Here is a 22,290-nt window from a genome sequence, read left to right as displayed (position 1 = left end):
TATATTTTAATATCTCAAAATGTCACAGTTAAGCATATAAACTCTAGAGCTACATACCTGGGTTAAAATCTTAAGTTTGGTATGTCCTACCTATGGGACCTTGGGCAATTATATACCTGCTTGTGCTTCATTTTCTCTGTCTCCCCCAATTCAAAGGATAATAATAATGTTTATGAGAGTGCTGGGATAATTTGGCTAATATGTGAAAGTCATTTAGACTAGTACCTGACATACAGTAAGTAGTATGTAAGCTTAACTTGTTTTTTTTAAAGATTTTATTTATTTATCTTTAGAGGGAAGGGAAGAAGAGGAGAGAAATATCAATGTATGGTTGCCTCTCATGAGTCCCCTGCTGGGAACTGGCCTGCAACCCAGGCATGTGCCCTGACTGGGAATCGAACCACGATCGTGTGGTTCGCAAGTCCGCGCTCAATCCGCTGAGCTACCCCAGCCAGGGCTTTAACTTGTTTTTATCACTTTAATCATTATTTCTATAATTATTATTTTATTCTCACACAAATACCATATGATAGCTATCACTAGGCCTGTTTTATAGGTGAGAAAATTATGACTTAGAGAGGTTAAATTATATGCTGAAACTAACCAAATTTCTAAGTGACTTAGCTAGTGCTTGAAGGAGAATGGAAGAAGATGGAGTGAAAGGTGGAAGGGAGGGAATCTTCAGGATATTTAAAAGGACTTGAGCTTTCACTGGGTATCATATGGGAATTCACTGGAAAGTTAGGAGGAAGTGAATAATGTGAAATAAGTTTTAATGACATCATTCTTGATGCTTTGTATAGAATACACTATGAAAGAGGAACAAAGGTGGAAGTAGAAAAATCTTTAGTTAAGCAACTTTAATATTCCAGATGATATATGGGGACAGTTTAAATTAGAGTAGCAGTAGTGAATTGATAAGTAGGAATCTGATTCTGGACAAAATGCCCACAAAATGTTCTTTAATGTTACATTCAGTGTAAAAAAAAAAGGCAAGGTTCAAAACTGACTCCAAGGTGTGTGTTCTGGGCAACAAGGTAAAAAGGGCACTTTCTACTTATTGAGCCAGTTGTAGCTAGAGCAAGAGCCAGTTTGGTGTTGGAGAGAGTTGGAGTAAAAAGTTGTTCCACCTTTCCACAGTCAGTTTGACCTAGGCTATGACGATACCAATTTTAATACAAATTTCAGAGGCTTAGTATAATAGAATCCAAACATTAAATTTAACTCATGTAGTACAACCTTCTACTATTTTGGCTACAACATCTGGATGTTGCTATATCTTGCTTGTTTTCAAAATTGCCAAGACAGAAGAGAGGGGCAGAGGACACAGCCTAGTTCTCAACTGCCTCAGTTCTCAAGTGATAAGCATCACCTCCACTGAAGCCCATTGGCCAGAATTAGTCACTTGTGCTGCCACCAAAATATTGGCAAGAAAGCCTGGATATCTAAATGCTAGGAAGTACCTATAGCACTTGGGGAGTGCTCCCTCTATTGAAGTCAATCCTTCAGTCTCTTCCTAAACACATAGACTCTACTCAACTGAGTCCCATTAGAGACTAGGTTAAATCCCTTTCACTGACTGTATGCAGGACAGAACAGGCTCTCCAAGAGATACCGACTAGTCCTTATCAGATGTAGTGTGAGTCCTCTTCATTCACAGACCTGTAACTTTAAAGGACAAGTTATTCATACCACACAAATTCAATAATTGGCAGGGAAAGAGGGCCAGAATAACCATCACCAGTAGTCCCACTGATAAATGAAAAGAACCAGAAACATACAACATCTAGAATGCAGACCTCCAGCAGTTCTGAAATCCCACTTGGCAGATGTTATAAAGATCTTCTACCCTGGGGATGAAGAGGGTTTCTTGATTAGGGCTGTCAGGGTCTAGGAGGAGTCCTCTGCCCACTGTATTGTTTCTGCTGGCTCCACCATTTCTGAAGTTTTTGCTTTTTCATTATTATTCTTGGACACGGTTATGTACTACTTGGGTAATATTTCCTCCCTGAGGATTGAATGTTTTTTTTTCAGATCTCATTCTACTCTCATAAAGTTGGAGGCTCAAAGTTCATTTTGTCTCAAAGTATCAGACATTTTTCAACCAGCGTTTCTTTGGCAATGACGTGACTTTAAAAATCTGGGAAGCTTCTAAACTATTTGCTACACACAGAGATTTTTTAAAAAACATTTTGATTATTTTGCATCCTCACTCCACAACTTAGTAGCAATTGCCTTTACAGTATCTGGAACATACCTTAAAGACTACATACTGAATCTGACTTATGCCCTTTATCCTAAAATATTTACTGAGCCTCTCTTACTTAGGCATTCTAAATTTTATTTTATAGTGTTTGGGATCTAAAAGTAGACAGCTCTTTCAACAGTTCAAGACTTTCTATTTCTGAACACTAGTCCTTTTTGTTTGTTTGCCAAGATGCTATTTTCTTCCTACACTCATCAGTCTATTGCAATAGTTCACTGCCTGTGCCCTACATCAACATAACAATATTGCCAATAGTCTATTTTCTAATCTTTCCCTCCATATGTTCAAGAGAAACACATGTACATCTGAACTGTGACAGATGTCAGTTGTACCACATATTTTGCTTCTTCAGCAAATGTCTCTTCATTTTCACAACCAATAATATCAGAGTGAGTGTCTGACAGCTGCTGAAATTGTGCCATAATTTAGGCTCTTCTTAGAGCAGCACTCTACTTCAAATTATCAAATTGTATTTTGGGATAAATTAGGCGAACTACATTAACAAATCTTAGTGTTACAATGTTATAATCGGAGCGATTTAACTTGCTTTAAGACCTATTTTGTGTTTACATGAAGCCTTATTTACATTAGCATTTTCCTCCTCGTTGTGCCTACACCATCCATCCCTCGAACAGAATAAGAGAAACGGAGGTGAGCACACTCTCAAATGCCACCATTAGGCACATGATCTCAATCTAAATTAGCAGAGTCAGGGAAATACCCGGGAAATGTAGAGACACACAGGGACTATTTAGAAAGTCCCATCCTTACCACAGATATTTTGGGCTTGTTATGACATGTGTAACAAAATCTTCCCAACAGTGATTTGAGTTGACCATTAAATATGTAAATCTGGAATTTAGAGAAGCAGCCCTGGTTGGAAATACATATTTGACAGTTTTCAGCAGATCCATATTGCTCAGTATTGTGATGACACCATTTAGGGATCAACTCTAGATAAGAAAGAGAAAACATCCAAGGTTGAGACCCAGGTCACTCCAAGGTTAGAGAATGGGCAGATAAGAATCAGCAAAGGAGACTGGGTGGGAATAGCTACCAAGAAAGAGGGGACAAAAAAAGGAATGCTCTAGAATTCCAATAAAAAACTGTCTCCAGGAAAAAGTAGTTCAACTGCATCTGAAGCGATCATTGGTCCAGTGAGATGAGAACTGAGACTTTCCCATTTCATTGAGAACATCAATGAAAAGGTTATTATTGGCTTTGACAGGAACAGTCTGATGGACTTTTGATTAAACAGAATATGGTGAAACAGTAGAAACCACTGACAATAGACCACTATTTTGAGGAATTTTGTTCTAGAGGGAAGAAAAAACAACTTGGGATATGAGCTTGAGGAGCTCGAGGGGATCAAGGAAGGTTTTTGTTGTTTTTAAGCAAGGAGAAATGAAAACATATCTGTGTGCAGTACATACAAAGTAAATATTTGTGGTGATAAACATATGAACCAGATGCCCAGATTAGGTCATAGAAACCATCCACATTATGTCTGAAGTGTGGTTCTATTCATGTAACTGGAAACTGTCTACCATGAATAACAATGTATGAAGGTTAAATGGATCAGGAGATTGAGTTTAAAGCAATAGTAACTTTTGCTTACTGTGAGATATTGTAAATTTATTTAATTATTTAACATGTAGTTGATAAACACTTGCTAATTTCTTCCATTTGTTAAAAATATAGCTAACGGTGTTATGCTAAAAACAGAAATTATGAGTGAACCAGACAGACACGAAGTGCCGCCTGAATGCTGGCTAGGCTTTTCCTCACGTAAACGATTGAGGAGCTGGCTCCACTGGTGTTACTACTCAGGACAGCTCCCTTCAACCAGATTTCAAATTTTTTCTAAACTGTATTTCATTTCATACTTATCTGAGCTGCCAGACTGACATATTCGAAGATATCTAAAGGGAGAGAAAAGGCAGTGATGATAACTTTCCAAAGCACACTGTAGAAAGAAGATTGGATTAAAGGGGCCAAGCTCCTCAGTTTAATGTCTAAAAATGAAATTCTCTTCTCATAGAATTCAAATGTGGTTTTGTTTAAGGGAAACTGTGGCTCCTAAAGAAATGGAAAGTTGACCGTGGCGGTTGTCATAACACTGCGTGCGTGATGGTTATAAACTCCTCCTCCACGAGAACGGAGTCTACAGAGTGAGCAGAGTTAGGGAGGGAAACCTGGGAAGACAGTTACTTCGTCATTCATTTCAGTGTGTTAACTGCACCATGAATTTTCTTAACACTCTTTCATTGTGCATCCCATTAATCAATAGTGAATCAAACATCCATACCCTTGAGGTCTTAATTTCTCGAGCCATTTAGATTAAAGAAAAATTTTAAAAATTATAATTAGTTAAATGAAGCTACAGTGTCAAGCAATTGATTGGGAACGACCTACAGAAGATTTAAAATGACTTATTCATGCATTTAAAGATTAAAACACTGTTAGAGTTGGTTTGAGTTTTCTGAAACATCCTTTTATGATCAGAATGCAAGACTCAATGTGGCAATCAAATTACTTAAATATCATTTGGTGGTTTGCAAAGGGAGCTTTAAACTCTCTTAACTTCTCCTTTCCCTAATAAACAGAAGCGTATATATCACTACTTACTCACATGACTTTCTTTTGAAACGTCAGTTACCCCCAACTACAAAATGAGGGGTGTACCTAATAGGACAACCTATTGTATTCTCTAAACTGTATTACATGTAATACAATGCATATTACACTATTAGAATAAAACAGTGCTGTCCAGAACTTTATGTGGCACATGACGTGACCATTCTCTAATTTGCACTGCCTATCACACTAGTCACTAGCTACAAGTCACCACTATGCCCTTGAAATGCAGCAAGTGTGATGGAGAAGCTGAATTTCAAAATTTTATTTCATTCTAATTAATTGAAAGATCCACATGAGGCTAAAAAATACCATATCAAACATCTCTTTTATAAAACTTTCTTATACTTGGGCACACATAAAGCTATTTTATTCAAATTTAATGTTTTATCAAATAGCTTCCTAATGAAGAATTTGTTTTGTTTTCTTTTTTAGTTTGTTTTGGAAATGCTATATCTAAAATTTGTTCTCTAGATGCAAAAAAATATAAGAACATTAGAACAAGACATATTTCCTTATTCTACTGCTTGAAGATTATAGCTATTTAAGCATAAAGAAACTGTGACATTTATTTTACATATTATATGCCTGAGGCTTATGTTGTGATTGATGACAAATCAGTTGCAGTTTGAATGGCATGGGACTACCAAATGGCTTTGTAAAGCTGGAGTCAAGAGTGCTGTGTCTCTGGTGCATTTTCCATGAGTTCTTCGGCTGCACGCAGTGTTGTCTGGTGATGACTATACGGTTAAACTATCAATTAAAATATTTTTAAAAGCATCTTGGGAAATTAAAATGAACTATATTGTCTTAACTTATGTAGAAAATACTCTCTTTTTTATGATTGTGCTGGCTATTTGTATTATCTCTTTCCTGTCAATCTGGACAAATATCACTGAGACCACTCCAAATAAATAAATACATTTTTGAGGAACAGATATATATCATTTATTAGACTCTAAAGAAAGTAGTATTAGATGTCTCAGAGATAGATATTTAAACTACTTTCTTACAAAACAGTGCACTTTTTGGTTTAGTACTCATCTCTGCCTCCTCCGCAACACCAGAAACTACTTGAGATTCTTAGCATGTATGTAAGAAACTAGACTCCATGTGTTTAAAACAACACACAAAGCAAAAGCTCATTGGCTTTTCCTTGATTATTTATCCCTCCCCCACAATTTTACATTAAACTTTTCCTGCTTACATCTGTACAAGCTTATCTCATGAATCCAAAACTGGAAATTCAAATTCAATTTTGTCTGCCTCCTGAGCTGGCACAGAAACAGTGTCAAAATAACTATATAATGAAAGAATATTAATGACTAGAATAGATAACCAGATGAGCTTATACACATTCCCTTACTTCATTAATCGTGTGTTGCTTAAAGGTAAACCTATCCCATCATACAAAATGAACAAGTGGCTTAAAGCGGAAAAAAAAAGCATAACATAGACCACTCTGAGTAATTTGTTTGTAGTGCTATGTATACTTGTTAGGAGCCACTGGAATGTACCTAAGGATTAGTTGCTCAGTACTGCCTGAATGCTCCTGTTTATTGACGCCAGTTGTGAGCACAAACATTTTATCAGAAAGAAAGACAAAACTCGTGTTTTCATCATCTCATGTTTATTAACTTTGGAGCAGTTGAACAACATTCATGCATTTCGAACCTCTGAGGTGATGCCATTCAAGAAGTATTTGACACTTCTTCCTTTGAGAAGATTCCATTGTTATCTTTTAATAATTTGCTTTAAGAAATTTAATTTCCCAAAGCTATCTATAGGTTACAGGTAGAACTTGCTAAGCTTGTTGTAGTGTAAATTGTAAGACAATATAGCCAGGAATCAACATCCTATCATTTAAAATTGATTATGCAATTGATGCCAGAACCCAGAAATCTATATTCACAATTTGCTCTATGAGACTTCACACAGGAACAAAGAGAGAGAAAAAAAGGTAATGTATTCCTTTGAAACTAAATGAAAAGTCCCTTCTAATGACTTTTCAATCCACTATAGCCAGATTTAGTAACACACAATACTCTGGACACATAAATGAGATGACTCGTTATATTCTTAACAAAAATTAATGTCTTAATTTTCTGCTACACTAACAGAATGCCCTATTTTAAACTAGTATACTACTGACTTATTTTTCTGCCTTGTGTAAAGTAGGGGTAAAAATTAAAATATGAAATAAAATAGTTACAAGTGAAGAAAACATTTTTCTTTTTTCTTCATGGAAGTCTTATGTATATATTATATTATGAGACAAATGCATTACACACTGGCACAGAGTATAAATCAATATATTGTGACCATCTACGTCAATTAAATTGGATGCCATAAGCATAATTTTGAATTAAAAAAATAAAATAAAGATAGAAAAGCAATTGGTTTAATCCAACTTGAATCTTCACCATGAGAAATTTTTAGGCTAAATTAGGTTTGGAAACATTTTGTCAAAGCATTAAGCGCTTGTACCCAGTTGGATTGGAAGCTTACAAATTCTCAAATGGGAGAAAAAGAAAATAAAGCACTTCTAAGAAATAGGACACATTTCTATAATGCTTTAGAAGGTTAAGGAAAGGAGAGCAAGGAAAATGATCACTTCTTAAATAATTCTTTCAAATAATGATTTCTGTGGGATATTCGCCTATGTAACACTGCTAATTCTCTAAGGCAAGTCTATGAAAACCAGAATTGGTGAGCTTTCTCAAAATTTGTTTTTCTTTGCTATAGCCCCTCTATCACAATGAAAAGAATCATTCATTTATTGTTTTCTTCCTAAATTTAAAGGTTTCAGCAGTTGGAAAATAATCTCTAAAACTAAGAAATTATATATAAAACCATTCTGTTTTCTAAGTAATAGTATGTTCCCTTCTATGTTTCTCTTAGTTCGTTTTATTCTTTGGATCACACATTTATACATTTTTAGTGAAGATTAACAATGACCCATTTCTCTCCTCTTCTTTTAGTATAAATAAGATATCTCATAACACTCTTTATCTTACACTAAAATAAACTCTGCTCTCCTGGCCAAACGTCTTTCCTTCCTCACATCAGGTCTCTTTGGCAGCGATTGTCAGAGTTTAAAGAAGTGTTTTCCAGAGAGTTGATAAACTTCTCCAAACTTACACTAAATCTCTGGTCCATGAATAAGTTATCTTTGTGTTCTGAAAGGATATCTAATGCACAGTGCTTAAATTACAGTAACATATTGCTGAGAATTGAGCTTTCTAGATAGAATGCCAAACTTTATGCTTTGGTAAGTCAATTAAGAAGAACTTGGATCATTTTAAAGAAACCACTCTCAAACCCACTACACACTTTAATGCCTTATTAAACTCAGTGTATAAAATAGATTAAACAACTCACTTGGGTGAGTTGGTAACATCAAAAAGATTGCTTATTGTACTATGTTAAAATTTACTGAGCTAAAACTATGTGCCTTTAACCAGTCCCAGACTGCTCTTATGGGCTACTACTTGACATTCTTTGGCTTCCCCATACTTTGATCTGTTACTTCTGTGTGTAGTTTTTCTGTTCATAATCAGCCACTATGGCTCTTAATTAACAATCAGTTGTAATTGAGAACATGGAAAGTTATTAGAGGATACAGGACATAGAAGCTTGACCAATTAGTAACATCTTTCACTTCCTACTCTAAGTCAATATGTCCTGACTTGTAGGTATTTTCTAAGTTTTGGGGAGGCTAAAATTTATGGACTTAATTACTGCTATTTTTTCTTTGCTCAGAGATCTTTTTGCACTTATTCCTAGAACTGGGGCTGAGTGGGTTTTTTTATTGAAAATAACTGAAATTTGAATGTAAGAAGTCTAATTTCACAATTGTTACCCAAGAGGCCCACAGACAAAGGATAAGAAAGAAGTGAAAGCATTTAAGAGAAACACACAGCATTGTCTTTTTTCTTTGTTCCCCAATAATGAAGAGATTGTGCCTACATTTTACAGAAACAAATTAGTCTTCAGTTATTCTCCAACTGTGTAAATGTAAAAGATAACTGCATATAGAAAGCATTTCACTGCATTGTGTTTTTTGATTGCTTCTTTAAAAAAGTAAGATTTGGGGCCAAATAACCATTTCTGAATAACTGAAGCGTACTTTAAAAATACCCACACATTGAAACGATCTGCAAAATTTTCTTGAAGCTCTAACAATACTGTGATGTGATGGCCCTAAGTTCAAGCTTTGGAAAGAATTCGCAGAAGGCCAGTTCCTTTACAGTTTAATCATTAAGGATGATTAAAGGAAGCATCTTCTATGTTTCTGTGACATTTCACCCAAGGAAGTCACATCTGTAAAAATGAAAGTTGAAATGGTTAAAGCTAAGGAGAACTCTGTAGATAGGGGAAATCCTATCTCAATGGCAGTTGAGAACAGCTAAAACTCTACTTTCTTGATATTTCATTATGGCTTTTACTTATGTGGTATATTTTTTACTTCAAAAACAATATGAAAAATAATAACTTCTGATCAAATGCATTAAAAAAGAGCATTTTAAATATGTAAGTTAGGTGTTTGTGCTCAAGCCACACTGCCTTTAGTTGGGTACCTGCTCTAATCCATTCCTTTTGAGATTTTAATCTTGTTTCAGAGGATGCTGCCCAGACAAACAAAAGAAAGGTAAGAAAATCTAACATAACAGTCTTTATTGTTGTGATAGCATGTTGATATTTGTAGTACATTTTGCTCTGTGTTAAGAATCCAATCAAATAGTGGCATTAAAACATGATATTTGTTATTTGCGGTACGTTAATTTATTTGAATGATGACATATTGATATTGTTCTAAAATGAAAATTGACAGTATAATACAGGAACATGTGCCTCACATTATGAAAAGTCTTAGTGCATGTGGCAGCCGAGGGGAGCATGATTGATGGTCATATTTCTGTGAAATTTCATCAAGTAGCATCCTTATTTCAATGGCAAAGACCTAGAACTTGCTATTTGCATCTACAGAACTTATGAACCCAAGACAAAATACCTCTTTGAATTTGAGTTCCTTAAAACTGAGGCATATTAAATTTTTAAACCTTTAATCTTTTAAATCATAGAGTAATGATTTGAGGAGAATATTGTGTAAATAGTAGGTTATTGTCCTTTCTAAAACACATATCAGGGAAGAGATCAGCATTTTTTTCTGAAAACTAGATAACACATATCAGCTGTTTCTAGACTTGACCTCTAATGAAGCAAAAGTCCACGATTAGTACTAGTTTCACTTTTAGTGTGAACACTTATGGTGAAACCCAGAAGGTGAAAACCCACAAATAAACCTGCTCTCACAGGGTATACATCTTCACCCACAGAAGTGAAGCCAAGATTTTTACAAAGTCTGAGATAGTGTTTCCATTGGTTTCAGAAGTGTATAACCAGTGACATCAGCATAGCAATGCCAATTTAGTGCCCACGAGACCTTAAGGGTTGGAAAGAGAATGCTGGCCTAGAAGGCCAGAGATCTCCTTCTGGATCTCGCTCTAAGTGTCTGTAAAATTTGCAGCAAATCAATTTCCTCTCACAGTCCCTGTATTCTCATTTGTTAAAAAGAAAAAAAATGGTTTAAAATTGGATTTATGTTCTTGAATCTCTAATGACTTCATTTCATGACTAAGTCATTAGAGATTATTATAATGACTCTTAAGTTATCTATTAGAAGATACATACATTTCCTATTTAATCCAAAAGAATATTATGACAAAAGAAAGCAGTATACAGAAAAAATTGAATGGAAACTAGCAATATGTATTTCATGTCTTTTATTATTCATGAGCTATAAAGCATGAAACTTCAGATGAGGAAGTCAAAAACCATCTGAGGAAGCTTGGTGAGAATGGCAGGAAACGGAGCATTGAAATGTAATCGTTGAGCAGCTGGGCCCACAATGATCCACAAAACGAAAAGAAGACATATGGTGTTCAGCTCCTTCTGACCTTACTTTGCATGTTATTACTGTCTCGAGATTTTAATAAAGACAGTGGTTGTCACAACACCCCACAAAGTCTCTTAAGTGAAGGACATAATACAGTAATTTGAATTTTACCCAACAGTGAGTCTGTAAACACCCCTTTTCATAGTTTAGTAGCTATCTGGAATTTTTATGGCCTAAAACTTCACGTGAAAATTTACATAAAAATTAACTCCCTGTATAATTTTTTCTTATCATAACCTGTTTTGGTTGAGCTCAGAAATGCTAAAATGATCAAGTGTGGCTAAGGTGATAGGATACATGTGGAAACCAATTAAACTTAAAACTTAATTATTTTAATTCCAAGTGTCATAACATCCTCCATATATCAAGAAACTGGAAGATTGTGGCTCTGATTTCAAGGAGTTACTTGATTTTTAGTAACAATTAGTTCCTGCTCACATATAATGGGTGAATTTTAACAACTCTTGAAGAGTGACCATACTCCATATATTGCTAAATACAAAGTTTAACATGAGATTTGAAGATGGTCCTGCTCAGAAGTTAGTGTTCTTGGCAGTATTCACCAAATCCTAGTGTATTTATGAAAGCATACAGTAACTTCATAATAATTTCATTGACCACTGACCCCATAAAATATTTTAACTTAGTCATTCTGAAAGCAAGAAAGTTGAGGTAGAATACTGACTTATTGTGGTTTACAGCATTTGAGGAGAAAAACAATAGCATGATTTAAACTAGGTCAGGCTTAATGTGATGCTTCTTGGGTCTCTGCATCATTGGTCTGAGGATTTTCTTGAGAAAAGCCAAAATCAGAGTTTTCTTTTCTGCAACTTGCAGCTGTCGGAGCAGTTCCAGGTTGTCTCAGCTGTTGGGAGGGAAGATGCACTCTCTCTAAGCTCTGGTGGCTTAAAATTTCTAGACTAGATTTTATATTTCACACACATTTAGTGTTTAAAACATACACTATGTATGATTAAATACATTGTTTAAAATAAAGCTCAGGATTTAAGCTTTCTGGATTTGAATTCTACTCGTATCACTTACTGTGTGGCATTGTGAGTTAATGTAGTTAAGCTTTCCACTTATTTGTATAATAATAACTAATGATTATTTATGACTTAATACATGTCAGGCACTATTCTAAGTGGTTAATGTATATCAACTCATTTTGTCCTCAGGACAATGTAATGTATTAGAAATTATTGTAATTCTCATTTTATGGAGGAGGTCTTCAGAATTTAAACAAGGTCTCACAACTAACTGATATCCTGGGATTCGATGGCCTGGAATTTAACCCACAAACCTTGCCCTTTCTACCTGGCACTTTACCCCTTTTATTGTACTACTACTGGAGATATTGGAGATAGTAATAGTACCTAGGGAACAAGACGACTAAATGAAGCAATGCATGTTTAGACTAAGTATAGGGTCCAGCACAAAGTAAGTTTTCAGAACTGTTTTATAAGCTGTTACCATATGCATGTATTATATGCCCAATGCCTTCTAGCATATAATTTAATTTTCACAACCATACTGTGTTATTATCTAAATTTTCAAGCTATAGAGAAGTAAATTGTCTTAGTGGAAACAAGATAATGAATGAATGATAGAACCAGGATTTGGATTAGGTGCTCTGATTCCATGGCTAGTACTCTTTCTGCTATGCCACTCTCTCTCCTATGTTTCATGTTATCATAGTTCTGGTGATGTTGTTTGCAATAAAATGGTGTATGTCACTGGAATGTGTCTTTATAATGGAGGGATTGGTAATGTATATTTGTGAAGGTAAATTATTATGCTAATTAGAATTTTAACCTTTGTTTGTATATTAACATTCCATAATTCTATAGAAGTCTGTGACAATACCTAAATCATTTTTCATGGTGGAGGACATTCTTTTAATTTTGTAACATTATTTAAATTACTTAGCATCAGTATACTTAACTGAGTATGGAACTGTTTGAAAATGTTTATAAGCTAGGAAACCAAAAGAGGGATTTATAAACTAAGATGGATCAAATCAGTCCGTTGTGGAATAGTAATCAAAAGCTTGTGTGTATTGTTACAAATTCAAATTGTACTTACGATTGGAAACAATTAGCCTCTGGAATTTGAAAGCCGATTTCCACCAATCCGATCAATGGGGATCCCGAATCGCCGTTTTGGGTGATCTACTACTTTCCTGAAACAACCAAGGAGAATACTTTTAAACTAAAGTCCAAGTTACCAATTGTAACTTTTGCTTTTTCATTTTATGCAGAGCTGGGTGCTTTTTCTTCAGAGTTAGAATGACCATGATAGTTACTAGTCATTCACACCCACGCCGTGCCAGACACTGCCTCTTACTGTTTTGACATCATGGAAGTACGTGTTACTACCTCCTTTTTACCTCTGAAGAAGCTGAGGCTTGGATAATTAAATCAATTATCCAAAATCAAGCAGCCCAGATGAAAAGTTAGGTCTCATCGGCATACCAGTTTTCTAAGTGTTCAGTTTGGGCGAGACCTTTTCCATCTCTAGGTTTTGGGGTATTTTCTGTTAATTGAGGAAGACTGCACTAGGTCAGTGGTTTTCCCCAGCTTCTTCCTCAAACCAGTTCTTCCGGGAGATTTTACCTAGATAAGCCTTGGATGTGATGGTCTACATTTGTCATATAGTCTCTGTGTCAAATGTCGTTTAGGACAAAATAACTTGATTAGTGAAATGAAGTTTAAAAACTCCCATTGGAGGCCTTATACAGTTTGTGTATTCTATGAATTAGTTCTTAAAAAAAAGAAACAATTTAAGCTGATTTGTTATTATCATCATGTAGGACTACCAAATCAAAATTCTAACAGGAGGTCTCAGAACTTTGAGTGAATGATGTTCATTGACGTGGAGTTAAGAGAAGTTTTATGTTTACTTAATGAAGATAGAGATCGGCATAAAAAGCTAAGAAGCCTGTGTAAACAACTGATCTGTCTCACAGTTAAAGGCAATTGACTTATAGATTTGTTAGAGTTTTCACTGAAATAATAGACACCCTAAAAAGAGCATATGTTATAAGTGAACAATATTGGACATAAGATTACAAGTGCAGTAAGTACCCAGGTCAAGAAACAGAACATTGTCAGCAAACACTTTGGAAATGGAAATCTTAGGAGTCATTCTCCCACCAAATGTCAGAATTCTGCTTCAATGCTTGGACTAACAATGATACAGTTTATCACTTGAAAATCTCAGAGATGAAAGGTCAGTACCTCAACGGGACAACTTGATTTTCAACAGTTTCAAGAGTTAAACAAGATTTGTTCCAGAACTTTTTCAATAGCTTTAGCTCTTTTCTAGTCACTTACATTATATTATCAATATATTCCACACAATTTAGACACTAAACATGAATGGAAACCACAATACCTAAGATTTTTTTCCTATTATCATTTACTATGCACCTATGTAAAGGGTACTTTTGGGGGGTTCATTGAGTCAGAAATAAGTCTTTACTCAAAAACCTATAAGTAAGTGCCGTTGGATTGGTAACGATTTAATGTAAATAGTAGAGAAAAAATCTCTCATTTTTCTTGATACAAAGTGTTTACCTTAACTACCAGGTCTTATCAATGTTCCACATATCACTATTTGGTAAAGAATTTATTTTAAATCTCTTAAAATTATAAAGAACAATAAAAACATGACTGACTTTTATGACTGCATCTTACACAGAAAATTCTATAAACATTGCTTAACTCTGATCAAAACAATTAATTTGAAGGTAAGTAATATTTATTTAATACTTTCTGTATGCCAGTCAATGTGCTTAGTGCTGTGTACAACAGGGATAAAAGTTGGCACTGAACTGGATATGGACACTACTCTCAAATGATATTGCAGGAACAGGGCCATATGATATGTGTGTTTTTTTTGTTTTTTGCTTTTCTTAATTTAACCTTGTCTTCTGCTGATTCACATGTATCTTCCTTTTGAGGCTGGCCTTCAGCTTTGTGAGTCAATGCAGGTGGCAACATTGTGTGGATGATTTTATGTGACTGTCTCCTAAAGAAGTTTGGTGTGAGGGGTATCTGGAAAAAAATTAGTGCTTATCCTTAACCTATTCATACCTCTGCTTTCACTCTTTAGATATCTGAAAGACACACCTTCTGTGCCTATTTATTGGCACTTCTGGATTTCTTGATTTAAATGACTATGTATTTTTTTAACTTGATAATCTAATAGAAAACATGTTATCTGGAAATGAGCATAAAAGTAATGGCCAAGAGTTACAAGAAGCTAAGCATATCAGCTGTGCTTTAGGTCTTTTGATGTAATTATAAATGGTGGCTGTTGAGAAAGAAAAATGTCTTTCTATATTTTCTCATTTTCCTTCACATAAGTAAATTTATAGACTCTTTAGCATTTGTTTTCCTTGTGGTGGTCACAATCACAATTCCTCAAGGGATGCCTAGGTCATGATTCACAGAATCTTTAATATATCCCTTTGCCTAAGTAAGGGGACATTGTAGATGGAGTTACTAAAGACCATGAGGTGAAAAATCATCTGGATTATCTGGGTGGGTCCAGTCCAGTCACAGGAGGCCTTAAAAGTGGCAAATGACTGAAGAAGAGTGGGCCGGAGAGTACAATCTGAGGACTTAACTCACCACTGTTACACTGGATGATAGAGAAAAAGAGTCAGGGAGGAAGGAATGCAGTGGCCTCTGAGTTCTTAAAAGAAAACAGGGACTCTAGTTCTATAACTGAAAGAAATTGAATTCTGCCAATGACCTGAATGAGCAGGAAATAAGTTCCAAGAAGGAGCACGACCTCTCAACTTCTCTGTATCCTGCAGGCAAACAAGGCCAAAGAGCACAGAGCTGCATTGGGGGGGGGGCAGTTTTAGGGGCCCCCCAGTGGCTGGCAATCGATTGTGCGGCTGTACCTAATTGAAAAGAAGACAGAAAAAAGTTTTCTAGAGTGATGTACAGGGACTGGTGAGGATATACTGGACTTCTGGCCTACACAATAATACATCTGTGCTGTTGTAAGTCCGGAGGTTTGTGGTAATTTAATACCATAGAAATAAAAAAAGAATATATATGTCTATATGGTTTAAGGTTGATGTCTAAGTGTAATACGGTTAATATGTAAAAAAAAAACAGAACAAAACCTGATGTGATTTCTATTCCCTCAACCCTCAAACTCCTTTGCTGACTACCACCATCCTAACTCCAGGGAAGGGTAGGACGGGAGTCACCTCAGGATGGGGCAGGTTACTCAGGGGAATCCCAGAGCAACGGAGAGGAAGTGAGAAACCAGCCCCTTCCAGATGGTGGAGAAGAGGAAGGCAATGGCACCTGGAGAAAAGGGCAGCACTTCAAACACGTGCTCCCCGCCCAAAGCTCCTGTAAAATGAGTGGTGCCATGAAAAAGAATCTTTTTACTGTATGAAAGAGAAGTATGATGGCCCTGCGCACCATTATTAATTAGAATATAACACTTATTAGTCCATACTGCCAATCTATTTTTATTCAAAAATGAAGGCAAAATAAATGAAAATGACATTTTTTTCTTTACCACGGTTAATCCTTTTTTGCTCAAGTATATGAGAGGCAGTTGTAGGATAGAGAAAAACAAAATAAATTCTCTTTTTCTTTCCTTCTTTCCCTGTCCCCTGTTCTTTCCCTCTTTCCTTCTCCCCAATTTGATCCCCAAAGTATTAGGAACCGGGATGTGGTCATCTTGGATTATGTGTGTCAGTCTGTTATCATCCTGAGCTTCTCTTTCCTTTTTGATAACAACCAAGTAATACCTGCTCTGCCTATCTTCCGGAGTTGTTCATTCATTTAACACATGTGTTCATTATTTTAATTGTTTTATGCATAACCACATGTAATTTGTTCTCTACAGTGGGTACAGTGGTGAAGAAGATGTGTATTAGCTAGTAGAGCTCCCATTTTACTTGAAACAAGCTGATAAAGTAACACACTGGAAAATATTTTATACACCTTAACTGATTTTACTATCCTGTCGCCTAGTCGAATGACTTTCAAACTATTTGAAGCTTACTATGTCTACAAATAAAAGCTTTATAAAAGAGAGCAACATCTAAGAAGTTAAGCAAAGAATTGTCTCAGTAAAGTACCCCACCTTCCCCAAATACTGTGACTCTGAAAGAGTTTCCAGGAACACTTAGGATCCTAGAGCAGGGTTTGAAAACCACTGGTCAAGCGGACAGAAACCTAGGTCGTGAATGCTTTTAGATCTTTTGTTTTACCAATAGATCCATAATCAGTCTGAGTCATCAAATTTTGGATTGGTTTCAAATGCCTACATATATCTTGAAATCAAGTAAGAAAAATAAATAAAACAAATAGATATGAAAAAAATCCATTTAATATTGAAAGTGTTAAGCACTAATAGAAAAAGGAAAACAATTATTGCCATAAAGCAGATAAATCAAAATAAGATCATAGCTCAGTAAGGTAAATAGTTTCTGAACAGTCTTCTATCCATTAAGAATTAGAACGGCAAACTATTTTAAGAGAATATTTATCTTAAAATTTTTGTTGATGTGAAATATATATAGCAGTATTACACTCTATAACATAATAAACTGACAAGAATACACGGTGTAAAACATAAATGTTAAGACAGAGAAATATTCTTAAGGCCAAAAGAGAAAACTGTACTTTCTGACTATGTAGTCCCTCTTGTGACAAATAATGGTATGACATGTTATATATATGTATGTATATACATACATATATACACACAAATTCATATATATATATATATATATGAATACATATAGTTTATCCCTTTAACCCAATCCATGTTTTCCATTCTAAAAATATTCTGAAAGTAATTTAAGGATAAAGAATATCTACCAAACTAATGGAAGAGAATAGACTATTTATATTAAATATAACTTTAAACTTCACACTGCAATAGACTTCCTTTTCCAAATATGATTTTTTAAACATTTACATTCTTTGATAATTTAATTACTAAAAATGTTTTATATCCAAAAACAAGTTATAAAAATTGTATTCAAACTTCCAGAAGTAACCTGTAGACTGAATTTTGGCCCAATAATTTCTTTGATTTTCCTCATAATCAATAGGTATTTTTCAAAACTCTATAGTTGAGATTGTTCCAATATTTAATTTTAAGGTATGTATTTGGAAGTATTCTTGACTTCTTTCAGTAAATATTATGTTTTGAGATTAGTCTATGTTGACATGCATAGCTGCTGATGCTTTAATTGTATAATATTTTACTGCATGAATATGTAATAGTTTATTTATGTGTTCCATGGTGGATAAAAGTCTGAGGTATTTTTGTCATTATTGTTATGTAATGTTCAGCTGAAAATGTTTCTATACATACCTGCAGTGCCCACTTAAGGATTTCTTTAGAGTATATATTTTTAGTAGATTTACTAGCTATGCCTACACAGAATTTTATTACATAGCACCAGACTTTTCCAAAGTTGTACTGATGTACGTGTCCAAGCATAGTATAACAGCATTCTTAATGTTTCAAGTTTATGCCAACCCTTTTACTGTGGATTTTAAATTTTTCCAGTTTCGTGGTTCTATAATCATATCTCATTGTGGTTTTACTTTGTCTTTGCTCAATACAAATGAAATTGCTTCTCTTTTTATTTGTCTAATGACCACTTGAATGTCTTCTTTTGGAAGTGCCTGTTCAAGTCTGTTGCTGTTGCTTTATTGTTCTGTTTTCTTTTAAATATTAATTTTAGGACGGTTTTGTAAACTGCGAAAGTTAGACTGCCAGTTATATGCAAATATCCTTTCCCATTTGAGGTTAGTCTTCCTAACTGTGTTTTTCACAAAAATCTGTAATGCTGTTTCCATTTTATTTTTTAATATTATATTTAAGTTGTTTTAAATTTACCAGGGTGCCATTGCTTAATAATATTATATAGGTTTCGGGTGTATGATTCTACCATACCTCATTTGTATATTGTATTATATGTTCACCAACAGAAGTCGGGTCTCCTTCCATCACCACTTGTTCTCCCCTTTGCCCTTTGTCTCCCCTCATGCTCCCTTTCTCTCTGGTAACCATCCTATTCTTGTCAGTCTCTCTGAGTGATTGTTTTTTGTTTTGGCTTAGTCCCTTCCCTTTGGTCACCCAGCACCCCAACTTTGTCACTATTGTGTTTATTAAGTCATTTCTACTCTAACATTGTGAAAATATTCTCCTATGTTATCCTAAAATATTTTTGTAGTTTTGCCTTTTACTTCTGTATTTTTAATCCTTTTGAAGTTATTTTATTTATTTTTTATTAACGGGATGAGATAGGTGACATATGTTCCTTTCTCCCCTATATTCATACGTAATTACTTATAAATTTTAGATTACTTTGGCAAAATTTATGGAGCATCCTTTTTGTAGTTTTACCTGGAATTGTATTGAATCTAAAGTATAAGTCATTTTAGGGAGAAATGAAACCTTTATGGTATTGAATCATACCACCCAAGATAATTTATTTAGGTTATATTTTACTTTCTTATACATTTTCATAATTTTCCCCATAAGTACCTTCCATAATTTCTTGGATTATTTTGTTGTAAGTGATATCATTTAATAGTATGCTGTAAGTTTTTCTAGTAAGTGTCTCTTACTAGGTTAAAAAGTTTTTACTATTAGTTTACTGGTGATTTTGATCATTAGTCAATGTTTAATATTATTGAATGCTTTTCCTGAATCTATTAAGATAATATAGAAACTTCTGGCCAAGATGGAGGCATAGGAAGACACACTGTGCCGCCTTGAGCAACCAAAATTGAGGACAACAAAAATTTAGAAACATAAAAGCATCCAGAACTGACAGAAAATTGAACTGTACGGAAGTCCAACAACTATTCATCCAGGCTGGTAAAAGGGGAGGAGTCAGTGGCCAGCGGAGAGGGGTCATGGCAGATAAAGGTTGCTGCTGGCAGACTGGGGTGCACAGGTAGTGGATGGCAGACTCCAGGCACAGTGGGGCAACAAGCAGACCTAGTGAGGCACACAAGGTGACTGGCTGACTGCAGTCACACATGTGCGTGCAGATAAACCAGGTAAAAAATGGGCAGTGAGACAGACCAGGCAACCCAGGGCTCCAGCACCAGGAAATAAAGCCTAAAAACACTGGTTGAAAACACTTGTGAGGGGTTCAGGTGCCAGGAGAGACTCCCAGTGTCACAGGAGAGTTCGTGGGAGAGACCCACAGGGTCCTAGAATGTACACAAGCCTACCCACCTGAGAACCAGCAACAGAAGGGCCCAATTTGCTTGTGGGAAGAGGCAGAAGGGACTGAAATTTGAGAGAGAGAACAAGCACTATTGTTCCCTCTCTGATCCCGCCCCCACATACAGTGTTACAACCTAGCAACTGGGTTGCCCCACCCTGGTGAACACCTGAGGCTCTGCCCTCTACTACGTAACAGGCATGACCAGACCCCACCCCCCCCCAAAATAGCTCAAACAGAAGAACAGATCAAAGCTCCACAGCAAATACAACTAAGCAACCAAGAGATAGCAAACCTATCAGATGCACAGTTCAAAGCACTGGTGATCAGGATGCTCACAAAATTGGTTGACTTTTGTCACAAATTAGATGAAAAAATGAAGGCTACACTAAGTAAAATGAAGCAAAATGCACAGGGAACCAATAGTGATGGGACTCAAATCAGTGGAATGGACCAGAAGGAAGAAAGGAATGACCAAGCAGAAAAGAATGGAGAAACAAGAATTCAAGAAAAATGAGGAGAGGCGTAGGAACCTCCAGGACATCTTTAAATGTTCCAACATCTGAATTATAGGAGTACCAGAAGAGGAAGAGCAACAAGTGGAAAACTTATTTGAACAAATAATAAAGGAGAACTTCCCCAATCTGGCAAAGGAAATAGACTTCCAGGAAGTCCAGGAAGCTCAGAGAATCCCAAAGAAGTTGGACCCGAGGAGGAACACACCAAGGCACATCATAATTACATTAGCCAAGATTATAATGAAGGAGAAAATCTTAGAAGCAGCAAGAGATAAGGGGACAGTCACCTACAAAGGAGCTCCCATTAGACTGTCAGCTGATTTCTCAAAAGAGACCTTACAGGCAAGAAGGGGCTGGAAAGAAGTATTCCAAACCATGAAAGGCAAGGACCTATGTCCAAGATTGCTCTATCCAGCAAAGCTTTCATTTAGAGTGGAAGGGCAGATAAAGTGCTTCTCAGATAAGGTCAAGTTAAAGGAGTTCATCATCACCAAACCCTCATTATATGCAATGTTAAAAAGACTTATCTAAGGAAAAATATGAACTTACAGCAAAGTCACAGTTATTAATAACCACACCTAAAACAAAAGCAAACTAAGCAAACAACTAGAACAGGAACAGAACCATAGAAATGGAGATCACATGGAGGGTTAGCAACAGGGGAGTGGGAGGAGGAGAAAGGGAGAAAAGGCAAAGAGAATAAGTAGTATAGACAGTAGGTACAAAGTAGACAGGGGGAGGGCAAGAAGAGTATGGGAAATGTAGAAGCTAAAGAATTTATGACACAGGGACATGAACTAGAGGTGAGGAATGTGGTGGCAGAGGGTGTGCAGGGTGGAGGGGAAGGAAGGGGGGTAATGGGACAACTGTAATAGCATAATCAATAAAATATGTTTAAAAAGATAATATAGCTTTATTTCTTTAATTTTTTATTCACTTTCTGAAAAGCAAGTCATCCTATAATCTATTTTTGTGTTAAACCCAATATTATAATGGTATATGATCTTTTTGGTACATTACTGAAATTGTTCTACTAATTCTTTTGGTAGGAATTTGTATGTATGGTTATTAATAAAGTTGTACTATAATTTTCTTGTTCTCTCTGTATATGGTTTTTGTGTCCAGATAATGCTATTCTAAGGAAATTAGTTAAGGATCATACCTTCTCTTCTGGTTATGCTTTCTTTTATTTAATTGCACCATGATGTGAGAATACATAAATTTATATGATAACCAAGCATTTAAACATTTTAAGGCTCCAGCACAGATTTATGATAAAAACTCTCAGCAAAGTGGTAATAGAGGAAACATACCTTGATAAACCCACTGCCAGCATCATACTCAATGGACAAAAACTGTAAGCATTCTTCCTAAGGTTGGGAGCAATATAGGGATATGTGCTTTCACCTCTTATTAAGTACAGTACTGGAAGTCCTAGCAATCAGACAAGAAGAAACGAAAGGCATCCAACTTGGAAAGGAAGAAGTAAAACCATCTTTGTTTGCAGATGACATGATACTGTGCATAGAGAATACCAGAGATTCTACCATGAATCACTGGAACTGATAAATAATTCAGTAAAGTAGTGAATACAAAATTAATATCCAGAAATCAGTTTCATTTTTATATGCCAATAATGAACTATCAGAAAGGGAAATTAAGAAAACAATGT

The 22,290-nt window shown here is 35.5% G+C and overlaps 1 protein-coding gene across 1 annotated transcript in view; it reads right to left on the bottom strand.

Moving 5' to 3' along the window:
* Positions 1-6,532: 6,532 nt before the first annotated feature.
* Positions 6,533-22,290, bottom strand: part of OSTN (osteocrin) — a 49,313-nt gene continuing 33,555 nt past the window's right edge. The window contains exons 4-5 of the mRNA XM_037039746.1: positions 12,948-13,044; positions 6,533-9,226 (exon numbers count right to left, since the gene is read on the bottom strand). Coding sequence (XP_036895641.1) covers positions 12,960-13,044 — 85 coding nt within the window. The 3' untranslated portion in view covers positions 6,533-9,226; positions 12,948-12,959. The remainder of the gene's footprint in view (positions 9,227-12,947; positions 13,045-22,290) is intronic.

The sequence above is a fragment of the Sturnira hondurensis genome, unplaced genomic scaffold (assembly GCF_014824575.4).
Source record: "Sturnira hondurensis isolate 20B ecotype Veracruz unplaced genomic scaffold, ASM1482457v3 Scaffold0000396, whole genome shotgun sequence".
Classification (NCBI taxonomy): domain Eukaryota; kingdom Metazoa; phylum Chordata; class Mammalia; order Chiroptera; family Phyllostomidae; genus Sturnira; species Sturnira hondurensis.
This window is presented reverse-complemented; position numbering and strand designations above follow the sequence as displayed.